This window comes from Oenanthe melanoleuca, chromosome 12 (assembly GCF_029582105.1).
Source record: "Oenanthe melanoleuca isolate GR-GAL-2019-014 chromosome 12, OMel1.0, whole genome shotgun sequence".
Lineage (NCBI taxonomy): Eukaryota > Metazoa > Chordata > Aves > Passeriformes > Muscicapidae > Oenanthe > Oenanthe melanoleuca.
Window position 1 is genome coordinate 1,684,822 of NC_079346.1, and position 27,813 is coordinate 1,712,634.

Genomic DNA, 27,813 nt, shown 5'->3' on the forward strand with positions numbered 1-27,813 from the left:
CATTTTGGTTCTTACCTTTTCACCTCTCGGGGCTCTCTCCTGCCATTTGGGTTTTCACCTGGTTTTTTCATATATTTTCCAATACCATTTTGGTTTTTACCTCTTTTCTTTCCTGTATTCTCTGATGCCATTTTGGTTCTTACCTTTTCACTTCTCGGGGCTCTCTTGTGCTGTTTTGGTTTTTACCTTTTTTACTTTCATATATTTTCTGATACCATTTTGGTTTTCACCTTTTTTTCTTTCATATATTTTCTGATACTGTTTTGGTTTTCACCTTTTTTCTTTCCTGTATTCTCTGATGCCATTTTTGTTCTTACCTTTTAATCTACTCTGCATTCTCTGATGCCATTTAGGTTCTTACCTTTTCACCTTCTCGGGGTTCTCTTGTGCCGCTTGGGTTTTTACCTTTTTTACTTTCATATATTTTTTCAGATATCGTTTTGGCTTTTACCTTTTACTTTGCTATATTCTCTGATGACATTTTGGTTCTTACCTTTTCACCTTCTCGGGGCTCTCTCCTGCCATTTGGGTTTTCACCTTTTTTACTTTCATATATTTTCTGATACCGTTTTGGTTTTCACCTTTTTTTTCTTCCATATATTTTCAGATATCGTTTTGGTTTTTACCTTTTACTTTGCTATATTCTCTGATGCCATTTTGGTTTTTACTTTTTCACCTTCTCAGTGTTCTCTCCTGCTGTTTGGGTTTTCACTTGTTTTTTTTTTTTTTCATATATTTTCAGATGCCGTTTTGGTTTTCACCTTTTTTCTTTGCTATATTCTCTGATGCCATTTTGGTTTTTACCTTTTTATCATCTCTGTATTCTCTGATGCCATTTTGGTTCTTACCTTTTCATCTACTCTGTGTTCTCTTGTGCCATTTTGGTTTTCACCTTTTTTTCATATATTTTCTGATACCGTTTTGGTTTTTACCTTTTTTCTTTCCTATATCCTCTGATGCCATTTTGGTGTTAACCCATTTTTCTTTCTTGTATTCTCTGATGCCATTTTGGTTTTTACCTTGTTATCTTCTATATATCCTCTGATACCATTTTGGTTGTAACCTTTTTTTTTTTTTTCCTTTTCTTTCCTATATTCTCTGATGCTGTTTTGGTTTTTGCCTTTTTACCTTCTCTATATTCTCTGAGATTCCATTTTGGTTTCTACCTTTTTTATTTCCCATATTCTCTAGTGCCATTTTGATTTTTACCTTTTTATCATCTCTATATTCTCTGATGCCATTTTTTTTTTTTACCTTTTTATCATCTCTGTAGTCTCTGATACCATTTTGGTTTTAACCTTTTTTTCTTTCTTTCCTGTTCTCTGATGCTGTTTTGGTTTTTACCTTTTTACCTTCTCTATATTCTCTGAGGCCATTTTGGTTTTTACCTTTTTATCATCTCTATATTCTCTGACACCATCTTGGTTTTAATCTTTTATTTCTTTCCTATATTCTCTGATACCATTTTGGCTTTATCTTTTTACCTTCTCTGTATTCTCTGAGGCCATTTTGGTTTTTACCTTTTTTCCTCCTATGTTCTGTGTATTCCTTACACACCTATTTGTAGCTTTCTATCATAGCTTAACCTCTATGTTTTCCTAGGCAGAAAGACAAAACAAATTCCAGGATTCTCATGCTGTCCTGGTTCTCCTTAGAAACCAAGGCTGAAAATGGCTTTTTGAGACATATTTTTGTAAACAGGGCCTGCATCTTGTCTGAGAGGGGAGAATTTCGAAGGGACCAGAACTGGGCTGTTAATTAACTGGGCAGGTTCCTACTTGGGGTGTTCTTGTCAGACATGCTAATGTGCAGAATCTATAAAAATTGTACATAAACCATGAGCAGGGTGCATCCTCAGCCTTTTCCACCTGCTGAATTTCTGCACTTGAGGATCCTGACATAAAGGTGCCCCTTTTATCACCCTATCTGTGTCTGGCTCATATTTTTAGGACCAGAGAAAAAGGCATCACCACAAATGAAAATTTCCAGCTGTGACACTTCCCAGCCCTCACACGGATCTGATATTCCTGCTACTCCTCCAACTTCCTCCAGAATAAACCACATTTCACAGGAATCTCACCTTTCTGTCGTGAACATTCCAGCCTGCCCATGGCTTTGCTTTCATCCTCCCTAATTAATTTTTTCCCCCCCTAGAGCCAGTTGTGAGGAGGATCTGCCGAGTCGTGTTATCACCCACTGGATGTTTTATTCCTCGGGAATTTCTGACTCAGCAGAAAACTCAACACTGAATTAAGCAGCTGTAATCTTCTCTGTGACTAATTAGACAGGGCTCTGTGTTTTATAAGGCGCCTCTGGAAGTTATTTGAGCCATAAAGAAGAAGTGAGAGGTGCTGCAGAGGCTGTGAGTGAGGTTAATGCAGCCTAACCCTGTTATATCTGCCCGAGCCAAGTGCCCAAACACACTCCAAGAGCCTGAAGTGGATACAAGACTGCTGCAGTTTTCTAAGGGAACACTAATTATGCTAAAAATCATATTCTTATTTTAATACTCTAATGCCTCGTGGCTGTAATTGACCTCAACACCATTAGGTACTTTGGAAAATATATTCTGCCCTCATGTCCCACTGCTCCCAGCCAGGAGAGGCTGAATGGAGACTTCTGGCCTTTATTTATTTATTTATTTGTAACAACAGGACTTGAGAATGCCTGCTTAGACTTTTAGGAAGGGATGATAATTCTGTTTATGAGGGAACATCTAATCATCATATTTACACATGTGCATCTCATTAGAAAGAACCTCATGCTGATGTCAAGAGGATACTCAGAGCAAACAAGGTGCCACTTCTCAGCCAGCTCATTATTTTCTGCAAGTAGTTAAGTTGGTTGGTTTATTTATTTATTTTTTAAATTTACTCTCAGTGAACAATTATCTTGCTCCTCCAGAAGCAGCCAGCACCAGGCAAATAAACATCCCTGCCCTGGGATGCACAGAGGTGGTGAAGTTGGAGTGACTCTTCACACACAAGGTTTGCAGCAGAGCCCCCTGAGCTCTGCAATTCTGCACTGACTGTGGGAATGGAGAACTGACCACAGAAAAACAGTGGGGAGGGAATTTCTGATCAATCCTGATCCTCCCTTCCTCCCCCAGGAGGTCTCATGGGTATAATCACACCCCAGAAACAGCTTCTGCTTTTCTCTGTGAGCCAGTTTCACTTTAATTGCTAAACCCCCTCTAATTTCCAGGTTAAATATTTCCATTGTAGTCTGTGGTTCTGGGCTTGTGGGCTAATGATCCCTTTGGCTTAAGGAGTTCTCATCTCTGCTGGTGAGAGCCATTGAGAGCCCTTGTGCTGGCATTTTCAAGACTTTCCAGCCCTGTCATCATTGCAGGAGCTTTTCCTGGGCTCTGCCTGAGTGGAAAAGTCTGGGATAATTCTGTCACTGGAGCTGGGGCCAGGCTGGAAGCCCTGGGTAAGCAGGGCACAGGGGGCTGTGCAGAGGAGGAGGTCTGATCAAAGAACAAATGGGTGAGCTGGGATCCCTCCAAAAAGGTGGAAGGAGCTAAAGGAGACCCATTCCTAGAGGGAACACATCAAAAAACATCAAAACCTCCCCCAAAGCCACCTTCAAACTCTTAATTTGGCTGCATAAAACTGAGGAGCACAGCAAAGAGCTGAAGGTGCAGCTCTGCCTTCCTGTCAATGCCAGGGAGATCCAGCTGCACAAATGACACAGAACTGGGTAATAGGAGCAGTCCATTATTGCTTTATAATATTTAAAGATCTTTAAAATAGATTGCTGTATAATATTTAAGGGTTGGAAGCCCTGGGTAGGAAATAGGCTGTGCAAGAGGAGGAGGTCTGACCAAAGGCAGAAACAAATGGGTGAGCTGGGATCCCTCAAAAATGAAGAATCCAGTGCAGGGGGGACTAAAGGAGACCCATTTCTAGAGGGAAAAAAAATTGAAATCTCCTCCAAACTTGAAACTCCATTAATTTGGCTGCATAAAACTAAGGAGCACAGCAAAGAGCTGAAGGTGCAGCTCTGCCTTGCTATCAATGCCAGGGAGACCCAGCTGTACAAATGACATGGATCTGGATATTAGGAGCACTCCACTATTGCTTTATAATATTTAAAAATCTTTAAAATAGATTGCTGTATAATATTTGAGACTTGGAAACCCTGGGTAAGCAAGAGGAGGAGGTCTGATCAAAGGTAGGAACAAATGGGTGAGCTGGGATCCCTCCATGATTCCTCCAAAATAGGGAACCCAGTGCATGGGAGACTAAAGGAGACCCATTTCTAAAGGAAAAAACAAACTGAAATCTCCTCCAAACTTGAAACTCTGTTAATTTGGCTGCATAAAACTGATGAGCACAGCAAAGAGCTGAAGGTGCAGCTCTGCCTTCCTATCAATGCCAGGGAGACCCAGCTGCACAAATGACACAGAACTGGGTATTAGGAGCAGCCCATTATTGCTCTAAAACATTTAAATTCTCTCTCTGCCTCTCTCAAGCACCATGGGACTCGTGGAATATCGAGCCCACGGACTGGAGCATCCCTCAGTGCAGCTGCTTGTGCAGCAACATGTAAATAAATGCTGCCTCCAACTGCCTTTGATTTCCTGAGAGATCCTGCTGCAATATTTATGGCTTCTCCAGCTTGACAAGCTCCTTTTGATAAGGTCTCCCTCCCTAATTGCTCTGGAAGTGACAGGCAGCTCACATCCCACAGGCAGTTTGTAACTCCTGTGCACACAGACATGCAAACAGCCCCAGGTGGAGCATTCCCCAGGTCACCAACACGGAGCTGGAGCACAAGGACTCAGCAGCAACAGGAATCTGTGGTTTCCTAATCACACATTAGGCTCTAGTTCCTTCAGGGATTTATTACAAACTTCTCCTGTCTAATTTGGGGCTCCTTACATGTGATTTTTGTCCATTTCCCCACACTTTTCATCTCCCCTTTACAGCAGATTCAAGCAGCTCTCTCAAACAGAGAATGTTACTTAATTTCTGACCTGCATTTGCTGTTTTTAAAGGGAGAAGCTCCATGAGCTGCAATCCCACTGAGCACCTGCCTGCACAGACCCAGGACATGTAATCTGATTTTTCTTCATTTCCATTATCAACTCCATAATGAAAACTGCACAGAAATTCTGAGTAATTATTAACTCAGGCCTGTGATCTGCCAAAATATTTTTTGCATGTCTTGAGACATGCACATATTTTACCTCTGCCTTTAAGCAGAAGAAACTCTTCTTGATTTTTTTTTTTTTTTTAAGTCTCTTCCATAAAGTTAGGGCTGCCACTTAAAAAGGTCTCTGTGGCTATTATGGGAAAAGCTATTAAAATATCAAGATTATGGCAGCCATAAAGCTGAGTAGAAGAATGAAATTTTGGGATCAGTATTAGCCAAAGAATGGGGGTCATTTATCATTTTTAATAAGAACAGTGTGGGTACAATACACTATTATTTTTTATAGGCTTGACTGAAAGTTACAGAAATTAATCCAGTCTTTAATGATTGCTGTAATTCCTGCTCTGTCACTCTCAAGCTGGACAGGTGGGAACTGATTTCCAGTCTAAAACAGAAGGTTTTCTGTAAATCATGCACAAAAATGTTTCATTACACATGGCTAGAGAAAAACCCATGAAATTAAGGAAAACAATGAAAAATATGAAATTAAGGAAATTATTAAATCCTCCCTTTAAACTGTGCCAAAGCCAAACTATGGCTGAAGCATTAATTAATCTGGAGACATTCTGAAAGGAGAGGTGAGGCTCATCAAAATTCAATTTTGATTTTTTTTCCCAGAATGCACTTCTGTAAAATCATGTCTGTTTTAAAAAAAAATTGTTCAAAATTCAATTATTTTCTGCAGGATGGGAAGGGCTGGAGTTTTCCTGCCTATTTTACTCCTGCCATTCCCAGACAGAGCCAACAGCAGCAGAGAAGTTTTTCCTGGAGAGAAGCTGCTCCCTCAGCTGTTGCAGTGCAGGAGGAGCTGCATTCAGCACTTTGCTTTTAGGAGATTTAGCACTGACAAATTTCTTGGCTCTGGGTGTATTCCTGTGCCAAACATTCCCCTCTGCTCTTTTTTTAAATATATCCAAATGCTATAATAACATTTTGTTGTACAACCCCCAGCCATACCCATTGCTGGTGTATAAACTTCATAGAAAACTGATTTTTGGTGGATAATTTGGTTTTTTTGCTCCGACTGCTTCCATTCCTTGGTGTTCAAACTGCTCATAAGTGAAGGTTACAGCAAATTTGATTATTTGATGAGTGTCCTGTGAATTCTCAACTTGCTTATTAAAATCTGCCAGCTGCTTGGAGGGGATACTCATAACTCAAATGTCACAATTCCAAATTTCACAATTCCAAATTTCACAATTCCAAATTTCACTGTGATTTGATTGAGCAATCAACACCCATAGCCCACGAATGACAAAATGTGAGCAGGGAAAAAGGCTCCAAGTGCCACAAGACCCTGAGAGTGCCCTGGGGAAAGGGAAAAGGGAATTATCTGGGAAAAACAAATCCCTGGCACAACACTCATGGTCATGGCCCTACCCAGGCTCCTCTCCAGTCCTCTGCAATTCCTGCAGTTTTCACCATTTTTCTCTTTCACAGTTTTATTTTAATGTTAAAGCTACATGAATTATGCACTGCCATTTTTATTTTTTTTTTCCTACAGATTGTTGCATTGCCCTGCCAGCACCACTGGATCAATTTTTTATCTTCCAGTCTTAAATAATTGCAGAGCAATTTAAGGAAATCAGCCTGGACAAAAGTATCACCTGGTTAATTCTCCCTTTGAGCCTGAGCTCTGCTGCCCAGCTACATCACAGCACTGCTCTCAAATGCAGGTTTTAATAAAGTGAGTGATAAATAATGAACAAGATTAATCTGAGGTTAATAAAACACGTTTGGGTGAACCCTCAGCTGTGCCAGATCTGAGGACACAGTTACTCAGCAGCAGGCAGCAGAGAAATGTGCTGTCAGAAGTTTGTAAGAATGAGAAAAACGCACAAATTACCCAATTTCTGTGTTGGATTCGTTCTCCCAGCAACTCCCAGGGCTGTGTTTGCCTCCCAGCCCCTCCACTGCCCAGGTCTGGGTAATTAAAAGGGCAAGAAGTCTTCATCACCTGAAGCCTGATCAATAACCCTGTACCTGCTGCATCTGCAGCCTGTGGATGTGGAAAGCAGTGAAGAATTTGCTGCTGCACAGCTGGCCTGGCTTATCTGAGCTCTGACATGACTGCACTGTGCCCAGAAGGACAAAAATCAACACAAACCTTCGTCTGGGCTGAAGAGAAAACGCTGTGAGATGAGCTCCTGCACTGGGGCATTCACTCCAGTTAAATAATTTCAACAAAAACTATTTCAACAGCAACTGCTGGGCACAGACACCCTCCCACCTAGCACAGCCTGGCTGCTTTGGGGAGAAACTTGATGGTTTTTTGTCTGAAAATCTTTTAAAACTTGTCTTACAGATATTTACAGCTCAGGAAAGAAAAGCCACCCACCAAGCCAAGCTGTGTTTATCACTCTGACACCTCCTGAAGTTTGGTGCTCACTGGAAATGGGAACCAGGATTGGATTTGATGCCCCTCTCAAGCCCTTCTGGTTTGAACTGAAGTTTTTGGAGTCAGGCTCACCCCAGCAGTGATCAGCTGGGTAAAACTCTGTCTTTTTAACTTCATTTCAATGAGGAAATTCTGGTAATAAAAAAGGGAATTATGGCTTGATATGGTCCAGAGAGTGGCATCAATATCTTTGTAAAGAAACACTCATCTTCACCTGCCAGGCAGAGATAACATGGAACAGGAGACATCAGCCAGAGGAAAAGATCAAAAGCTGCAGCTGCTAATTGCTTACAACAATCATCAAAAGAGAATAAAAACACGGGAAGCTGGGCATGGGCACGAGTGAAGCCTGCACTGAATTGAAATTCTGCTCTTTGTGCTGTGGAGATTCAGCACTGCTGATATTCTCCAGGCTTGTGTTACATAAAGTGCTCCACACATCACCTGAAGGAATGACTCACAGATTTAATCCATCAGTTTGTTTTCTGTTTAAAGTCAGAAAGAGTTAGCCTAAAAATCTTTTTTTTTTGTGTGTGTGTGCACTTGCTTCAGAAAAGCTAAAGGTCCCTGGGCTTGTTTTAAAACATATTTCAATGTGACCCAGCTAATCCTTTAATACCAGCTTTCACTACCTTTGATCTGTAGTTGTAAGAGATTAGATCAAACCTCTAAAAAAAAAAAAAAAAAAAGTTGGTTGCAGAGGAATTTTCTTACTGCAATGAATTAAAATTATGATCAATTCCAAGGCTGAAATATCTGCCCAAACAGCCTGAGGGGGGAATGGCTTGCAGGGCACTTGCCTGTAGCACACAGGGAAAAAACATTCTCCTAATTTATTTGATAGATAATCAGTGTTCAGATAAAGTGTTCTGATATCTACCAGCTGAAAACGTCATCATGGTTGCACATATATTTAAACTCATCATGGTTGCACATATATTATATTTAAACACATCATGGTTGCACTTTTAGGCACTTCACATGAGGTTACAGAAAATGCCCAAACCAACACCCCCATTGATTTTTAACCACAAAACTCCAGCCCATGGCAATGGGGGCTCCCACAGCCAGGAGTGATGGGATCCCATCAGTGCTGGGATTGTGTCACCACTCACTCTGCATCCCTGGCTGCCTCCCAGGGCTGGGTCTGGAGGGAAGCAGAGCCTGGGAGCAGCACTCTGATCTCCAGTTCAGTTCATAAAGACATCACAGGGTGCTACAAGTCCTGATAAGTGCTATTGACTGGGTTCTGCCAGATTTCACTCATCCCCAGCCAAACCCTGCTGGCCCTACCCCCCTCAATCCCATCTCAATCTTCATTTAGTGCTGACTGCAACCAAACAGGGAATAAACCACACCACTGGCTCGCAGATGATTTCTTTTTAAAGATGCCACGAGCTGTCACTGATAAATAAAAAATCCATTAGCGCCATGTCCCTCATTATTTCACTGTTCCCAAGGTCTTTAGTGGAGGGCTGAGACTCTTCCCTTGCAGTCACAGAGCCCAGAGCTCCTCTGTGTCCATGTCACCCACTGGGGCACAAAAAAGGGATGTTGGACTCTGCAGGTGACAAGGGACAGGTGCCAGCTGAAAATCTGGGTCTAAACTCCATGGCCAATGTCTGTTCTTGAACCTGCCCCTCTCTTTGACACCCCAAAATTCACCCCAGCTGAAAAGAGGCAGATCACATTCACCACCTCAGGTGCTCAAATGAGTGAAAATCGATGATGAGCTTGGCATTTGTGCTGTGAGAAATATTTGTAATTTCATAAATCTCTCAATTACGGGAGCGCTGCCTGCTCCCTGTGCTGTCAGAAATATCAAGCCAAAGCACTCCCAAATTAGAGGAGAATTTATCCTTATCCCTCATCCTCAAATATGTTGATAAACTTGTGCACAAACTGAATCAGCAGTTTTGGAGAAAGGATTATGTCAGATTAATTTTAATCTAATCCATTTCTATCTCCTGAGAAGCTTTTTACTTCTTGCTTTTAATAATTTAAACGGTGACTGTGGCAGAGCATAAAAAATAAATGATGGGAGATGCACTTTAAATGGAAGTTACCATTCTCAATCACTTTTTATTTAAATGAGAGTTTCATATGCCTGGTTTTAAGTTTAATGAACCCCATTTTTTGCTGAACTGTAATAATCTCCATCACGTGGAGCCAGACACAGATGAATTACAGAAACCCAGTGTGTGACTCACCTACTCCCTGTGAGGGAAAGAGACACCTGGAGGGAAATTTGGGCTGAATTTTGAGGGAATTTTTTGGCAGAAATGCTGCCAGGCTGCTCAGATCCATCCTTCAGGAGCAGGAGATGAACTGCAGGAGTTGGGAGCTTTGGGAAGTTGCTTTCTGGGTCTTGGCCTGAGATCACTCAGAGGATTTTGAGCTCAGTGTTCACACTCTGGAAAACACTCTGAGGATGCTGACACTTTGGACATGGGAATTTTCCTGCTGAGAGGAAAAACTGGTGACAGGTTCAGGTATTTTTGGTGCTGCATCCTTTTGCTCCCCTCATGGTCTCCTCCATCTCCAGCACATCCTGCATCCACCTCCTGGGAATTCCTGGGGAATCCTGCTGGGATTTCACCTGTTCCCATTCCAGGAAAGCCAGCTGTGAGCTCTGGATGGCAACACCACCTTGCTGGGGCATTTTCCTGCTGGTTTGGGAACTGAGCCTCCCCTCTGTCCTCCCCTGCATCCTCCAAGCAGAAATATCCATGGAAAACAAGGAAATTATCCATGGAAAAACACCTGCCCCACAACCCAGGGGAGTTTGCAACCCCTCCTGATGCTGCCAACACCAACCCAACACCACAGCCAAATACACCAAATCCATCACTGACTGTCCCAATGGGAAAAATATATCCCTGCCTCTTTTTCCTTTGCTTTTCAGAGGAGTTTGGCTGCTCACATTTTCCTTGCAGCCTCGGGAGTGATCCCTGACAGGCTGCTCAGTGACCCTGCAGCCTTCTGACAAATAGCTGAACCAACTTCCTACCATCTCTGCAGATTTTTTGCTTGGTTTCCTGGAGAAATGGGACTTTTACAGCCATGGTGCCCACCCATGTGTGTGAGGCTCTTCTCTTAATTAGCTTCTCACTAATTGGAACCAAATCTGACCAAGCAGCAAAGGCTTCCAAAGACATTAAGGCAGGAGATAAAGAGGAGGAACCATCAATCCCTTAATAAGGAGGAACAGGGGTAGCTCAGCCCTTTGACAACCTGCCTGGCAAGGGCAAACTGGGAATACAGGTTCTGTAAAATCCACATTTCTGAAAAGCTCTGGGCATCCCACGCTGAAAGAAACAGGAAAGTAAAGGCTGGATATTAAGGTTACTGCAGTGGAGTGAGGACATTAAACAGTCCAGGGTTCCTGCTATGCTCCACTTGCTGATCCTGGTATAAAAATGCCTGATAATTGCCTTTTTCCCCTGCACTGTTCTGATTTCTCCCAGGTTTGCTCCCTTTGCTCCTTGTGCAAACACGAGGGAACACGAGACATGATTTGTGGGATGGATTATTTACAGGCCAAACCCCTCAAACCACTCATCCCACCAGAGGCCATCAACCACCCCAAAACCCTAAAGATCCTCACTGTTCCCAGCCTATGGAGTGCCCATCATCCCTTTAAAAAAAGATAACAATAAAAGGAGAGACAAAGTGAGCAGGCACTAATGATTTCTGTGCCCAGGAGTGGTTTTAGCAGTGCTGGAATCAGTGAAGTGCTTTCTGCAAACACCTCGGGTGTCCACACCTCACTACAGCATGAAAGGCTGAGATTGAGATGGAATCACAATTGCCATCTCCTCTGTCAAATGCTAAAATTTCGTTAGTTCTACTTGATTGAGCTGTGCAACAGAACTAAAAGTTTTCCTGGATACCGGCAGGGAAAAAAGGCAGGAGAGAATGAGAAAACCTGAATGCATCCAATCTGTGAGAAGATGTGGGAATAATTCTCTGTCAGCAGCTCAGCTCACAGACAGAGATGTGTTTCCATCCATGGCTGTTTCCATCAGGAGTGATGGCATCAGATAGGAAAGAATTATGGGAACAACTGAGCTTCAATGAATCTCCTCCTCTTGGGATAGATGGAATTTTCCAAGTGCATTGAGAATCACAGAAAAGTGATTTTCCTTGAAATCCTGCCTTTGTTCACTCAAGGGGACACAGCTCCCAGATGCCCAGGAAGGTCAGAAAGGAGCAGAGGGACAAAGTGCCAGAGGAGCTGAGGTTCAGAGAGAGGAATTACTGGGGAGGTTCAGTTCCAGGGTCAGCAGGAACCTTGAGGCACATCCTGTAGAACACCAGCGGGTTCCACCTGCCTAGCTCAGCACCTTGTTATCTAAAAAAGCCATCAGCTGGTTTGTTTCTTTCCCAGCTAGGTTAGGGGTGAGAATAAATGTGGAATGAGTGAAGGTCTCAGAACTGGACACACCACCAGGGAATGCACGAGAACAGGGAATTGAAACAATCAAATTGAGAGATCATTTCCAGCAGCTCTCTGTGTGCACTCAGCATTTCTCACAGCACTTGGAGAGCTCCATCCCCACAGGCATTTCCCAGGAGGGCTGGAAGGCAAATGTCATGAGAACGTGGTTATAGATCCTTCTGAAGATGAACCACGAGGAACTCGCAGGGAGGGGGTGAGAGGAATCCTCAGGACAAGTTCATTTATCTTCCCACAGAAGGGAGGGAAGGATTTCCAGACCTGCATGCTCTGCATGAGGAATGGTCTGCACCAGCCTGTCAAGCAGAAAATCCTTTCCAGGACTGTATTTTTTCAGCCTCTGGACTCTCAATGAAATGAGATGCCAGGGATTGTATAAGGAATTTGAAAACTGTAGTTGTTAAAATATTAACTAACCCTGCCTGACTATCAAATAAATCTAATAAAAGTGGCAGCTAAATGACTCAGCTCCCACGAAGTTAAATTAAAAGAACTATTTGGCACAAAAGAATATTTTATCTTAAAATTTGGAGATAAAGTTAAAAGGACAGTGACCTCCAAATAGTTCCCAGCATATTCCCTCTAGAACACAACTTAGAGCCCTGGGAAACACAAGTGAGTGTTTGCTTTGGCTTTTGGAGCTTTTTGTTTGTTTGTTTCAATTAAGTTTATCTCAACAAGAAATGTATCCTGCCAAATTTGATTAACACCACCAAAAAAAGCAAACAAGGAAAGGTGTTTCCCCCTGCAAAGCTCCTCAGAAGGAAAACATTTCCACTAAGAGCTTAACTTGAACACTATTGTACACTTTGAAAGGGTTTATGGTTTCAAATGGCTTAAAAATGCAACAGAAAGATACACACAAGGAAAAACAAAGCCTGTTTTGGTGATATTTTTCCTGTTTTGGCTCAAAATGCTCCAGATGGTTGAGGAAGGGGGTTCTTGCCCTCTGCTCTGCTCTTGGGGCTGTTCACCCTGAGGGTTGCCCAAAGGCAGGGATGGATGGGATTTGGGAAGGAATTGTTCCATGTCAGGGTGGGCAGCCCTGGCACAGGTGCCCAGAGCAGCTGTGGCTGCCCCTGGAGCCCTGGCAGTGCCCAAGGCCAGGCTGGACACTGGGGTTGGAGCACCTGGGACAGTGGGAGGTGTCCCTGCCATGGCAGGGGTGGCACTGGGTGGCCCATTTCCATCATTTCCATTTCCATCATTTCCATTTCCCTTATTTCCATTTCCATCATTTCCATTTCCATCATTTCCATTTCCATCATTTCCATTTCCATTATTTCCATTTCCATTCCCACCCAAACCATTCTGTCATTCAATGGTTGATCTCACAGGGCTCTGAATGCACAAAGCAGGAGAGCTTTGTGTTCTTGTATCCAAATTCCAGAGCTCATCCTAGAACAGGCTGAGGTGCCCAAATGAGTCTCAGCAGAAAAGTCACAGAAACTCTGTGATGCCCAGACCCATTTCTGTCACTCCATCACTGGGCACTGCCCAGTTCATGCTGGGGCCATGATGAGGTTCATGTGATCTGCACCATGTGCGAGCTACACTCACTTTTAGGATTTTTTAGACTTTTAGGACTTTTGCCTGTTTCCTCTTGTCCACTCAAACACCAGCAGCAGCTCATGGTGCTGTTACCCAGTGCCACGTTCCCAGGGCAATATTTACTCTTCAGTGAAACCTTCTGTGGAGTTTCAGGGTAGAATGGTCGACACAAGACCATTGTTGGGCTTTTGATTAAACGAGCTGCAGAAATAATGAGGGAACACCCTTCACAGGCAGGGTAATCACCTCAGAAAAATCCTGAGGACAAAGGCAGGTTTCTGCCAGTCCTTTAGGAACAAAGGGAAAAGGCAAACAAGAAAGGAGAGGAAAAGAGCTGGGACTTGTAAGAGACAAAGGGGTCACCAGTACGGCAGGACTGGGGGTGGGAATCCGCTGGAAACGCGGCAGAGCAAATGTTTGATTTGCATTTATTCCGCTGCCCGAGCTGCAGATGAACATCTATTTTCCAAATCTCCAGCACTCAGCATGCACTGCATCAGAGGAGGCCATCACATCATTATGCTGCTTAACAGAATGTACCAGCACAAGGCAGTGACCTGACCAACAGCGGCTCCCTGCACGCTTTCCATTTCCATTTGGGGTCCACGTGCTTGAATTTCCAGCTCATTTCCAACCAGAAATTGGGACAGTGCATGGCAATGCCCAAATTGTTCTGTGTGAGCTGTACACAGCCCATTTGTTGATGCTGAAAGGACTTGTTCATCATTTGGACTCATTTTCGGGATGAATTTCCTGCAACGTTTGAGCAGTAGGAATGCTCTTTATTGGGCATCATTAACAAGAAAAATAAAAAAGAAAGCCTCAACAACTAATGTGTGTAGGCCAACATAACTTCACTTTTAGCTGACAGCTCCTCAAAAATGGGTATTTCCTAGTGGCAAAGTGTTGGAGTGAACTGAAAGCTTAATGGCCTGGATGCTGATCAGCATCTTTTTAATAAAGTCACAATTTTTAAGCCCAAGACAACCAGTGACACAATGGCTGGCAGGAAATAATTCCCTTCTCATTTACTATTTTTCTTCTCCCAAATCTCAGGACCTGGCCAGGATGATTTTTTCAGGTTTCTACAATTCCAATGAATACCCTCATCAGCAAAGCAACAGCAATACTCAGATTGAATAATTTTGCTTTTTTAAATTATTTTTTTTTTCAGATTTCACTTTCAATGCACATATGAAAATAAAGTAAAAAAAAAAAAAAAAAAAAGAGTGTATTTTTCCCCACAATTAGTCCTATGTTTCAGCAGTGGTCATTAAAGCCATCAGGGACTTTTTGCAAGGATGATGAAGTTGAGTTCGCTGCCCAAATCAGATTCTAAAATAAGTAATTGCATTTTCTCCTCTTATTACCACTGACACTTCCAAAGAGCTGGATTATTTTTCACTTTGGAGCTGGAGAGTTTTTTCCTGTGGCATTAAACAGTTGCAGGGTTACCCTGGGGGCTGGAAGGAGCTGATCCCTACAGCTCTGCTCTGCCCTGGGGATGGGGCTGCCCAGGCAGTCCCCCATGAGCAGCAGCTTCCCCTGGCTCCTGACATTCCTCCTGAGCCTCCCCCTGCCCAGAGCTGAGCTGGAGAAGGCTCTGGGGCTGTGCAGTGGCTGATGGAAACGTGATGATCACCAAAAAGCATTAATTTGCAGTTGGGATGTTCAAAACTCATCTTATTTCTAACCTTGGGAGGGAGGAAAAACAAAAGCAAATGTTGGCAGAGAGCAGGTTAATTCCTGCAGAACAAGGGCTCTGAATTAACCTGCTTTGAGTTCCTGTGAACACTCTGTGTGCAGGCCAGGGAACAACAAGCCCAGTGACACAGCCCAGCTTGGGCTGTGATACAGGCAGTTCAGACTGTGAGGCAGAGCTGTGATAGTGGCACTGCAGACCAGTTGTGGCTCTGGCTGCAATTTGGATAATTTTGTGCCTGCAGTAGAGCAGGTCATGGATGGTCACAGGGGAAATCCTCTCTCACCCAAATGACTGAGGGAAATTATTGCCAGAAACGTTCTCACCTCACACAAGGCTCAGTCCCTCCTATTGAACCAAAGCCGGAAACAACACCAGCACCTTCTGGAAATTTAGTTTTTAGTTATCAGCAGCAAATAAACTCAGACCTTCTCCTGAGCCACCTGAACAACCATTCCCTGCTCAGTGCTCACATCCCCACCAGCTGCTCCATCTCCACACAAGGAGATTTCTTAAGGCAAAACAGGGAATCAGCCAGGACAGAGCAGGGCTTTGCTGAGGAGATAAATGTGCACAATTCCTGTGTCCCTCTGGGCTCCTGCCTTGGGAATGGGCAGTGCCCTGGGGTCAGTCCTGCTGCAGGGGTCCCAGAGGGACACAGCCCATGGGCAGCTCTGCCAGCTGAGCCCAGGAGCTCCCCAAGCCTCTCCTGCCTCCTCAATAAGCTCAGCCTAACAGCACATAGTCCACCAGGCAATCCCCACGCAGCTGATGAGGCTGGACAGAGCTCAAAGCAGGATTGTAAATCTCTTTAAAAGGGACACAGGAGATGTTCTGTGGTTCTGACAGAGGAGCAGCCCCCGATGGAGGAGCCAGCTGCAGTGGGTCCTGCTGGGAGGGACACACATGTGGGGCTTGTCAGGCACACCAAGGGCATCCAGCAGCAATTCTGACAGAGCCACCCCCTCCCCAAGACATTTTGAACAGAACAGTGCAACACACACCCTCAGGAAGCCACAAGCTGGCACATTTAAAATAAGTTTGTGCTGAACTGAAAGAATTGCTTGATATTTTCTATTTGAAGCAAACAGCAGCCTGTGAGATCTGGACATATCCTGAGTCCCAGGACACGAAATATAGTACCAGTAGTGTTTGAAAAAGAGAAAGTAATGAAAAGATGATGCACAAAAGTGGCTCTGACAGCAAGCTTCAACTTTTTAGCAGGAGCCACACCACAAAACAGAAACAGAAAGGCTGCACAAGAAGGTCTTGGTCACATCTTCAGGATATGAAGACATTGCTTTAGTTTCCATGAGTTAATCTCTGAAGTTCATACTCAGATTAACAAAGTGCATTTCTGTGCATTTATCCCCCTCTGGAGCCTCCCCAGTCACCAGCACAACCCCCTTTACCAGGATCACAACCCTCTCCTCACTTCAACCTTCCTGGAACCCCTGAGGATCCTGCTGCCAGAGAATGGCCCCAGTGGCTGCCAGGCACCGAGAGAAGGGAAGGGAAGGGAAGGGAAGGGAAGGGAAGGGAAGGGAAGGGAAGGGAAGGGAAGGGAAGGGAAGGGAAGGGAAGGGAAGGGAAGGGAAGGGAAGGGAAGGGAAGGGAAGGGAAGGGAAGGGAAGGGAAGGGAAGGGAAGGGAAGGGAAGGGAAGGGAAGGGAAGGGAAGGGAAGGGAAGGGAAGGGAAGGGAAGGGAAGGGAAGGGAAGGGAAGGGAAGGGAAGGGAAGGGAAGGGAAGGGAAGGGAAGGGAAGGGAAGGGAAGGGAAGGGAAGGGAGCTTTACCTCCGGCGTGGGGCGGGGGCCCGCAGAGCAGCACCATGCCCTGGCCCTGGCGCACCGACACCGTGCTCCTCGTCCGCGTCCTGAAGCTCTCGAGGTCTGCCAGGAGAGAAGGAACAGGTTAAAGGGTGGCCAGAGGCTTCTCCTCATCAGGAGCACAAAAGGAGAACGGTGAAATGTCGCGGTTTTGGCTATAGGAGAGCTGTGATAACGGTAATGCAACAATTCCTCGAGCAATGGAGTAAAAGGGTGTTGGAGTCAGTGAGTCAGGGGTCTCTCTGAATTCTCCAGAGAGAAATCAGAGTGCAGGGATTGAATTAAAGCCTGTGGATGAAGTGTATTAAACCACTCACACATAAAGCAGACGTTTAAGTAGAAGTAAGTAAGTTTTAGCGTGAGCTCTTAGTAAGTGAAAGGTTTCAATGCCAAAGTTGCAGTGTGAGTTCTAGTGAAGGTTGAAAAACACGTTAGTGTTTTCAGTAGAGGCTCCAGGACCATGGCTGTAGACAGGACTTAGACATAACAGAGCTCTAGTGAGAATATTGATCACATTTTTCAGATAGAACAAGACAGGTTGTATGTGCAGTCTATACATAACCTGGTGTGCTAAGAAACCAGAATTCTAATAGGTTAAGGAGTGGTGGTCTGAGCTTGTGTCTCAGCTTTTTGGGAAAATCCTATTTAAAAGCTGGTAATGGGGAGAGTTGGTGCTTATTGCCACTGCTTATTGCCATTGTTTTTGCTTTTGCCATTACCTTTTGAGACTGATGTGCTTTCCAATAATTAACATTTTTCACTTATTTAAGATAACCCGACCAAGTTGGTGCCATGAGCACCAGAGGTCAATAACCTCACAAAAGAGCTTTATTTAAACAAACACCACACTTATATAGGGTAGCTTGTGAAAAACAAAATAGAGAAGACTCACTGGTCCAAGAAGGCAACACCTCTTTGGAAACATGCTTTATGCAAAACATCACATCTCTCACCACCCTGCAGGTGTTTAATCATTGTTATAATTTTATGTCCTGGTGGAGCCTGAGAAACCCAAGGCTTCAAGGCAGCAGCATCCAACGACAATGAAATAAATCAAATATCAGCCTGGAGGGTGGGCTGGGGGATGTGGGTGGGATGTGAGGCAGCAGGAGGCTGAGGAGCAGGAAATGCTGGAAAGGGGGAGAAGCTGCTGATTTACCCACAGCAGCAGACACAGCTGGAGAAAACCCCAGCACCTGTAATGCTGGGGGAGGTTTGTGGATGAATTTAGGAAGGATTACTGCCTCAAATCAGCAATTCCATCCCAAGCCAGGCTGTTTCCCCCTGCAGCCCAGGTGTGGAGATCCTTCCCTCCCCTCTTGCACCAGCTGCTTGTCAAGCCACAGAGTGCTTTAATTAAATTAAATTCCTCCTTCCACCTCTCTTTTTTTCCCTCTCCTCAGGGCCCATGCACTGCAGAAATACAAAAACTCCCTCTGCTCTCCTTGCACACTGAATTCAGGGGGATTGCAGTGAGGTGAGGAGGTGACTCTGAGCTCAGCAGTGGCACCAGGATTTGTCACCAGCAGCTGCTTCGTGGGAGCACCAAGACATGGAATCGCTTTGGCAGCCTCTGATCTTTAACAATTCCCTGCATTTCAATTTTCAGGTTTTTTCCCCTTGTTTCCAGTGTAGCTGAGCCTTGGTTTGGCAATTACAAACCTGTTGTCAGTGCAGTTGGGAACCAGAGAAAACACAGAGGTGATAAATATTTATCAGCAGGAACAGCTAGGAAGCTCATTATAGGGTTACAAGGATGGAAAACTGAGCCTTGATTTTTATCCTCTCTTAAAAATGTTTTCTGCACACATACTTAAAAAAAAATTTAAATAAATAAAATCCCAAGTTGTCACTGCTTCATTTCCCTTTTTAGAAAAGAAACCTTTAGGGGCCTTCTTCTCTTTCTCTTCTGGCTTAGGACAAAAGAAAAACAGAAAAGAAATCAGTTCAAGAGATATAATTTTTCATTCTTAAATTCTGTAAAATTTACAATTTTAATTTTTTTTAAATTTTTTTTTAATTTTTTTAAATTTTTTTAATTTTATTTTACAGGAACCACTGTAACATTTCTGTGGCCACCTGCCAGTGCCCAGATTTTTATATATTTTGACTGCACATGGGCACAAGGCTGGATCCCATCCTCTCTGAGGACAGCTGCAAGAGGAGTAACAGCCTAAAGCCCAAATAATGCCTGCAGGAATAAATGTGCTATTTTTCACATCACTATTGACAAGAAAAGGATTGCTACCAGGAAAGGCAGACTCTGCTTGGATGAACATCTAGGAAATGCTGCAAGAATGGTCAAAATCAGCAAATGAAGCAGAGCATTCATCACTAGTGCTTGTACTGCAAACCATCAAACCAGCTCTGAAAGCCTCATGCAAGTTTCAAATCTGGCCTCTGAGTAAAATAACAAGATTAAAATAATTATAAGACAGGCTAATGCCTCATCAAAGCCATCAGGATGAGTGTGCCTGTGCTTTCTGAAAGCCACAGATTTATTTTACACCACCTAAATTGGAATGAACAATAATAAAATGAAGGTTTTATTAGTGAGGAGCTTCATTTGGGATCCCCCTTGCAATCTTTGAATTGCAGATGGGTGGCTCAGCTTTGTGGTGACAACACCAACACTTTGTCCTCAAACCTAAAAACCCTGGGTAGCAGAGGAGCATCTTTGTTTTTATTTGCCCATTAAAAAACCCCAAACCCAACAAACAAACCCACAGACCCACCAGATTAAAAAACTGAGGAAGAAAATTATGAACACTTGCAATTCTGGAGATCAGTGTGCTGCCAACAATTCTCACAATACCAAACCAAGGACTCCAGAGAGCACAGAAAAATATTGTGTGAGCTCCAGTAAGCCCAGCATTAGAGAAAGATTAGTAATTAGCAATTAATAATGATTTCAAGAGGAGAATACAATAGGAATAGGAATGCAGAGAGGTTATTGTGAACACAGCCACTCACATCTTAGTTAATGAATGAGTTAAGTGCCTTTTCAACACTTTCTGGACAGTATCAATTCTAAATCAAGCTGAACAGACCCACAGAAGCAGAAAGCTGCATGTATTATTTAATTTCAGCTGGATGTATTTAAAAGCAGCTGCATGACTTTGGGAAAGTCACTTCAGTGACAAAGTTTGCACGTCTCTGAGGACGAGTGCTTCAGCTGTGTCCCTCAAAGAGGTTTAATTAGCCAATATTTGCTCAGAGCCTTGACATCTGCAGTGCACACACCAACACCCAGCCCTTAATGGGGACTTGCACGCCTTGGCTGGAATAATGAGATTTTTCTGTCGCCCCCATTAAAACTCTGCCTGAATGTTCAGTGCCACAACTTCAGCAGGTACAGGAAGTGATGCCAGGCTGACACAGATCCCCAAAAATGCTCCAAAGGCCAGGAGGTGCCAGCAGCAGCTGTCAGCCCACCAGCTCCTCACTTTGGGCAGGGAATGATAAAATAAAAGCTTGAGCAATCTGAAATGATCCACAGCCCCTCAGGACTGGGCAGCTCGTCTCAGTAAATGGCATTTGGAAACTTTCATCAAACTCATATGGCTTTGCACAGCAACAATTACCCAAGTTGTCCAGAGTAATGAAAAATTTCCCCAAATTTTGTCTGCAAAAATCAGTCTTTACAGCAAAGACGATTCAATTATAAGCAAAACAAAAGGAACTGCAGCCTGTTCTCCTTTCTTAGATTTGAGCTTTGTGAAATGTGGTAATTCTTTCTCTGAGTGACTCCTAGGCAAGCAAAGTTTTAAAGAAATATTTTCCAGATGGCATCGAAGGATGGGCACACAAACAAAGTCACATCAGCTCCTGCTGGTGGGGTCAGTGCAAAATTTGGCCTCAGATTTCTGTATTTACAGCCCTCATCATCCCCAGCTCCACTGATTGTCCCGTGGTGAGACTTCCACCCCAGCAGAGCAGCTCCACAGCCCCCTTGGCTCCCATTACTGGCTGCAACAAAACCAGAAATAATGGAAATATCAGAAATAATGGAAATAACAGAAAAAATGGAAATACCAGAAATAATGGAAATTACAGAAAAAATGGAAATATCAGAAATAATGGAAATACCAGAACTCCTGAACTCAGCTTGCCCTGGAACACCAAGACTTCCCTCGGGAGCCTGCCAGGCTCAGGGCACTGGGGATGTGACAGAGATCCCTGTTTTCTGTGAAAGCTGAGCTCTGTTTTGCTGGCTTTGTTTGCCTGAGGAACCTCTCCATGCTTTGCTTTGATTTTTTTCCACACGTGCCTATTTTTAGAACACAAAACGCTTCGTAATTACCCCGGTGCTGCAATTAGGAGAGACCCCTCTGTGCAGGAGCTATTAAAAACCACCCCAAAAATATGATAGAAAATGAGATGAAGAGTCAATGATGCAAATTGGTGGTGGCAGGTGTCTGCATGTCCTTTAGAAAGCCAATTTCTGTGACTGTACCATGTGGGAGGCAGCTCTGCTGTGCAGAGCCTTGAGTGACACACTGTCAAAAACTCACATTAGTGAGCCCTTTGTCATTACAGTTCAGCTTTTGGTTTTTTTCCTAATGATTAGAAAAGCAGTGTCAGTGCTGTTTTCACCCATTATTCCTGTTTAACTGGTATGAAACGATTTCTGCTTTTACTACATTCCAACAAAAACGTACACACATCAATCACTGCTTTATACATCAATGGGTTTTAATTGCCAAAGAAAAACGAGGCTAATAGGCTTGGAAAAATAAAAATGTTAGTGGATTTTACTTTAAAATCCTTCCCTGGAGAGTTTTTTGAAGCAGGTTTGATAGCACATCGTTGGTATCACTCAGCTGAGTTGATGTTAACAGGAGCTGCATCCCCAGGGATCATTATTCCCACAAAATGAGATATCCAACGAGCCTGGACAGAGGGAACACTGAGTTTCTGCCAGGAGCAGCACAGGGTGGGTGATTCCCACAGAGCTGTGCATCCAACTGGGAATTACTGGGAATTAGCACTGCCTTAGTGCCATTCCTACTAAAAATAAGTTTTGGGTTAGGTTAGGACACTGCTGCTTCAAAGATGAGCAGCAAATCCTGGATCAGCACTTCAGGTGTTCTTTCAGCCTGTTTGTATTTTATGGGGGGTTGTGGTTGGTATTTCACCCTTGAGGCTTGGCTGTGCTTTGAGCACAGGAAAACAGAATGGTCACAAATGAAGCTGGTAATTTAGGAATTGATACATTAGAAAGCTAACACATGTTCACTGGCAATTTTGGGTATTCTGGAGTGGACAAAACACCACCTTTACTAATATTAAATGAACTTTACAGCACCCACACAATAGGAAATAATGATATAGGTAAGGTGTGATTGCCTTTTTATATGTGAAATCTCCTTGGGTACCCAGACACCCAAAGCCAGTTTTTAAGCATGACTTAAAGAGGTTTACAGATCAGAATGGGCTTTGCCTCCTCAAACTCCTTCTATAATTTTAAAATAATCCCAGCAATCTAAAATTTAGGGTGATGTTTAAGGTCCTATCCAGTCCTTGAATTGAAGACAATGAGATTATTCCTTTTATTAAAGAGCACATGACTCAACCCAGTGGAATCTGATTAGGCTGGCAATGATATCTCCAACACCAGAACTGATGGAAGGGTTGGTCAAATCCTCCTGGTTCAGACTGAGCAAAGAACCTCCTCCTCAGGGATATCTCCCAAATTATTCTCATCATGTTTGCACAACTCTCCACATCCAACAGATCCCAGGTTCATGTCCTGGAAAAACTCACAACCTGGGCAGGGGAGGCATTGGATGATAATCCCACTCCACTGGCTGTTGGCTACAAATGGTGGCAATTAAAAATATATATTAAAAAAAAAAATAACATAAATATAAAACCAGTCTTGAGAGGGGATTCCAGTGCACCTCAACCCATCTGGGATGTGGTTGGAAGCAGCCACAGGAAGGAAGGCTGGAAGCTCCTGACTGGCACCCACAACAAACAAGATTTTCCTCCTGATATTTCCCCCACACCCCCAAACTCTGTCTCTATAAAACTGCACCTGGTTTTCAGAGCTGGCTGTTCTGCCACCCCTTTCACACAGAGATGAAGTTCTTCAGGCTGTGTCCTTGCTGGTGTGGCAGGACCACACAAGAGAGCTGGAATAAAACCCCTTTGATACAGAGCTTAATAGAATTTTAGTTTAAGAGCTGGTGTTCTAATGAATAATTTCGAGAGTCACTGATTTGAGAAATAGTTTACAAGTCTGGGGATGAAAGCTTTCTCATTTGACCTTTAGAGCAGAAATTTCACTGGGACTTCTACTCTGCTGAGGAGGAAAGAAAGGAAAAAGAAGTTTTAGAGGTAAATATCTTGGCATTTCCCCCACCCCTATCCCTGCTGGAAAATATTTTTCCTGGGATTTTATTGCTGAGGGCATTAACAGTTGCCTGGGCCACTTTACCACTCACACCTCTGACCTCTCCATCTTCTTGAACATCTGTATTTGTGTTCTCAGAATCCAAAACTGTTTGGATTTCCCAAGTCTTTGACCTCCACCTGCTAAAGCCAGTCTGATTTCTGACTGAAGGGGCTGAAATTCCCCTGGGTTTGATCCAAAGAGGCTGCAGGCACCCCCAGGGCTTTCCTGCCCCCTTCACACACTCTGCTCTTACAGGGAAACAGAAATCCCTGCAAGGCACCCACTTCTCTTTTCCAAAAATCAAACCACTCTTCTCTATGATATTAGGAAAAAAAAAAAGAAATCCTCTTTGTCTTCATGTTCCACTTCATAAAAACTGCCTGTTTGCCTTCTTTTGACAGGAAATATTTCAAACATTTATTTTGAAGCAGCTCCTCTGCTTGAGACAAAATGCTGAGGACTCTGAAAATTTTATTACTTTAATCTAGAAAATCTGGGCAGACATTTCCCCTTGGGTTGACTTGAATGGGGTTATTTCACTCTCAGAAGTTTTTTATCTTTCCCTAGATAAAAAAATAAAAAATAAAAAAATAATAAAAATATATATATATATATAAAAAAAGCTCTGTTTGCACTTTTTTCAGCACAGATGACTTTGCAGTGAGCAGGGAGCAGAACCTCCATGGGCACATCCTCTTCCAGGGGATATCTGAGCACTGCACCTGCCCACTCTGGGCAGTGACAGGAATGCCAATTCAGACCCCAAATAATGTCAAATACAATCACTGAGTCAAGAATTCATGAAAGCCCATCCAGTCCCATGGCAGGGACATCTCTTGCTCCCAGGGATCCAGGGACAACCACAGATTTTCTGGATAATGTAACTCAAACTCACTCAGGAAGTTTCTTATTTTCAAAGGAGAATTTCCCTTTACTTGATAAAAACCCAACCAAACCTCATCCCTCAGAGTCCCTGATGCCCAGAGGTGTCTGCAGGTCCAGCTCCCTGTGGAAATGCACATTTTGGTGCTCAGCAGCATCTCAGAGTGCTGATATTTCTCCATTCTGCTCCTCCCTCAGCCTAATGAACAATGAAATGTCACTCATGTTTGCTGCACAAACAGATCTGGAGCTCCTCCATCCTCCACATCCTCCTGGCTTTGCTTTCCAGAGGGAAGGAAAAACAAAACAAAGATAAAGCAAAGATAAAGTTGTTCTGCACTGCTCTTGCATCCCATCAACAGAAAGAGGAATTTTCCTGCAGAATCCAACTCTGCCAAGTTTTGGGTCCTGGAACTGCTGTTTCCACCCATGTAGAGAAAACACTGATTTGCATTGATATAGAGCCCCTGAGGATCATCATTATTTCTTCAGCTATGTCAAGAGCATTATTTCATTCACAGACCAGGAGGTTTAGAGGCAAAAGGGGAGGTGTCACAAGAAGTTTCCTAATAACAGAGCAAATACCAAAACCTCCTGATTTCCTGTCCTGTTCTCCAGCCACTGGCCACACAAACCATGAAAACTGATTAGAAAATGCCATGAAAACATAACCCTGCAGATGTTTACTGCTCTAAAATCAGATTTTACTAGATGTTTGGGGGTTTATTAAAAAAAAAAAAAACCTACATCATAATTTAGTTTCTAAGAATAAAGCCCCTAAATATAAAAAAAAAATAATACCTGCATTTTGAATAGATATTTTTTCATATTAAAGGCAAAATGAATAAATAGGAAGACCTCCCTGCCCTCCCCAGAGCTCCTTCCAGACAGAAACCAAAATAACTTCCCAAACAACTGCAGGCTTAGGAGATTCCCAGCTTTAGGAAAACGTGCACTGATAATTTCCACTGCTTTAAGTAATAATGGATTCAGTTTATTTATAACCCTGAAGGGGAAACAAAGCAGGTAAAAATCCTCCATTTCTGCTCTGACTTAAGGGTCCTTCTATCCCAGATGAAAGTAAAGTAGGTTATAGATCCATCCTCTGCTGGGTCTCTTCATAAAAAAAAAAAAAAAAAAAAAAAAAAAAAAAAAAAAAAAAAAAAAAAAAAAAAAGAGAAAGAAAAAAAGGGAAAGAAAAGGGAAAAAGAGGAGCTTATGTGAGGCTTAGCCTAGTTTTCCACCCATCAGGGACTGTGGGAAGGAGCAGAGGTTGGAGCTCCTCTCTCACACTGCTGTGCCCTGCCAGGATTTCAGCAGAGAGAAACTCTGGGATGTGGAACAAATGGGAAAACACAGATAAATGTGCCCTGGCTCCTGCATTTCCAGCCCAAACCCCCTGGATCCTGCATTTCCAGAAGGTTTAAAACACATCATCTCTTATCAACCCCCAGATTTTACTGTGGAAACTCTTCCCTGGGACTGTGGGTTTGTTTGTTTGGAATTCAGTAAATCCCTCCCCACACAGATGTTTTCATTATTAATTGTTTTTGAAAGAGTGACTTCCTTGACAATTTAGTCACCAGAAGATAAAAAGATAAAATGAATGCACTCGAGGGCAATGAGGGTTCACCAGTAAAAACTTGGAGCAGCCATTACAATGTGTTCCTTAGCAACTAACACTGAAAATTATGGGATTTACTAGTGGAAAAAGATATAACAGCAAACATTCTGGCAATGGGAATATTGAAAAAAAAACCTCTTTTCAGTAGGATGTTGGGAGCAATTTTCTCTTTCTACCACCACAGTGAAATTATTTTGGGATGGTAGGTCAAAGCCCCAAAGGATTCTCCTTGCAACCACATTATTACTGGATTTTCTGCCACTCTTTGCACTGAGCAGTGCTGGGTCCTGGCTGCTAGCTCATGTTGAACAATTATTTTTGGGGAAAAAAAAAAAAAAAAAAAAAAAAGCCAATCTTCTATAAAATGAATTCTTTTAATAAAGTGTGTGTGGGGAGCAGTTTTTAGAAACAACAGTGTGATTCCCTTCACTTCAGAGGATGTTCATGGGAACAAGGAAGAAAGCAAAGAGTTTCTATAATTGAATCAGAATATCCTGAGCAGGAAGGGACCCCCAAGGATCATCCCCATGAATAATCAGGTGGAAAAGCTGCAAAAGGAAGGTGGAGGCTGCTCCCCTCAGAGCAGCCAACCTCAACCCTGCTCTTCTGGCACTGAGGTCACAGTGAAACAGCTCAGGCTCAATTCCACCCAGAAAATCAGACATTTCACCTGTCTGGGACAGGAGGAAGAGAACAAGGAGATCTTTCCCCTTTGTTTTAACCTCCTGGGCAGCACAGTGATGCTCCAGCATCCTCAGAGGACCCCTCCCTTCATCCTCATCATCCTCCTCTCCCCTGGGAACTCATTTCTTGTCTGGGTTGGTCCCTCAGCCCCTGCACATCTCAAAACATCCACAGCATCAGCATGGAGCTGCTGAATTAGATTCAAGGGAAACTCCTCCCTGGGCTGGGAAGGGATTTCAGAGAGGCCTCTGAGCACAGAGCAGAGGGAAGGACATCAGCCATCCCCCCTCAAGGGCTGCCACAGATAAACCCCCCAGAAAAGTGGATCCCATGTCTCCAACAGCTCCTGCTTCACAGACTGTGCTTTCAGGCAGTTTTTGTAACAGCAGGGGGCAAAACAATGATATGACTGAGAAGCAGCTCTGATTCAAAGTTGATTTTCCTCTTTGGATGCCCATTTCCAAATCAGCAGCATGTGACAAACAGCAGTGCTGAAGGGAAGCAGCAGCTCCTGCTCAGCTCCTCCACTCCCTGAGGGCTCATTGCCAAACCAGCAATTGCCAGGTTAAACTGCAAATCCTGCTGAGGAGTTTGGGGCCAAACTGAGTCAAGTTATCCCAGCAGGGAGAGAATATTTAATCTGTGAGCACTGGGGGTGGCTCCATGGGAGGGGAGAGGGGTCATCTGCTGCTCCTGTGCTGGGGAGATGGAGCAAACCCAGCCTGGACACCCCTGGGGTGGGGCAGATGTGTAAAACTGCCTGGCTTCAAAGCTGTGGCAGTAAAACACAAACTGCAGCCTCAGCAAGGTGAAATAAATTCAAAGTTGTCTCTTGCCCTGGTAAATCAGCAGGAATTGTCCTGCCTGATCCCATCAACAGCTTGGGATCCCTGAGCAGGGAGGTAGAACAGAAGGAAACCTTGTGTGTCCCATTTCCTCTGAACCCACCTGCCCTTCTGGGACAGGCTGGGGCATCAGCAGCACCAGAGGCCAAAATGAAACTAAACTGAATTCACAGCTCTCCAAATGCACAGCCCTGAGAGGGTCTGCAAGGGCTGGGAAGAACAGGAAATCTCCAGGGAGAAGAATTTCCCATGGTGATCTGATGGTGTGGGTATAAATAAAT

The 27,813-nt window shown here is 43.6% G+C and overlaps 1 protein-coding gene across 3 annotated transcripts in view; it reads right to left on the minus strand.

Annotated features, from left to right (window-relative positions):
• LOC130258400 (contactin-4) overlaps nt 1-27,813 on the minus strand; it is a 259,140-nt gene that overhangs the window by 68,060 nt on the left and 163,267 nt on the right. For all 3 annotated transcript variants that reach the window (XM_056501727.1, XM_056501725.1, XM_056501726.1), the window contains one exon: nt 17,065-17,160. In XM_056501727.1, coding sequence (XP_056357702.1) covers nt 17,065-17,160 — 96 coding nt within the window. The remainder of the gene's footprint in view (nt 1-17,064; nt 17,161-27,813) is intronic.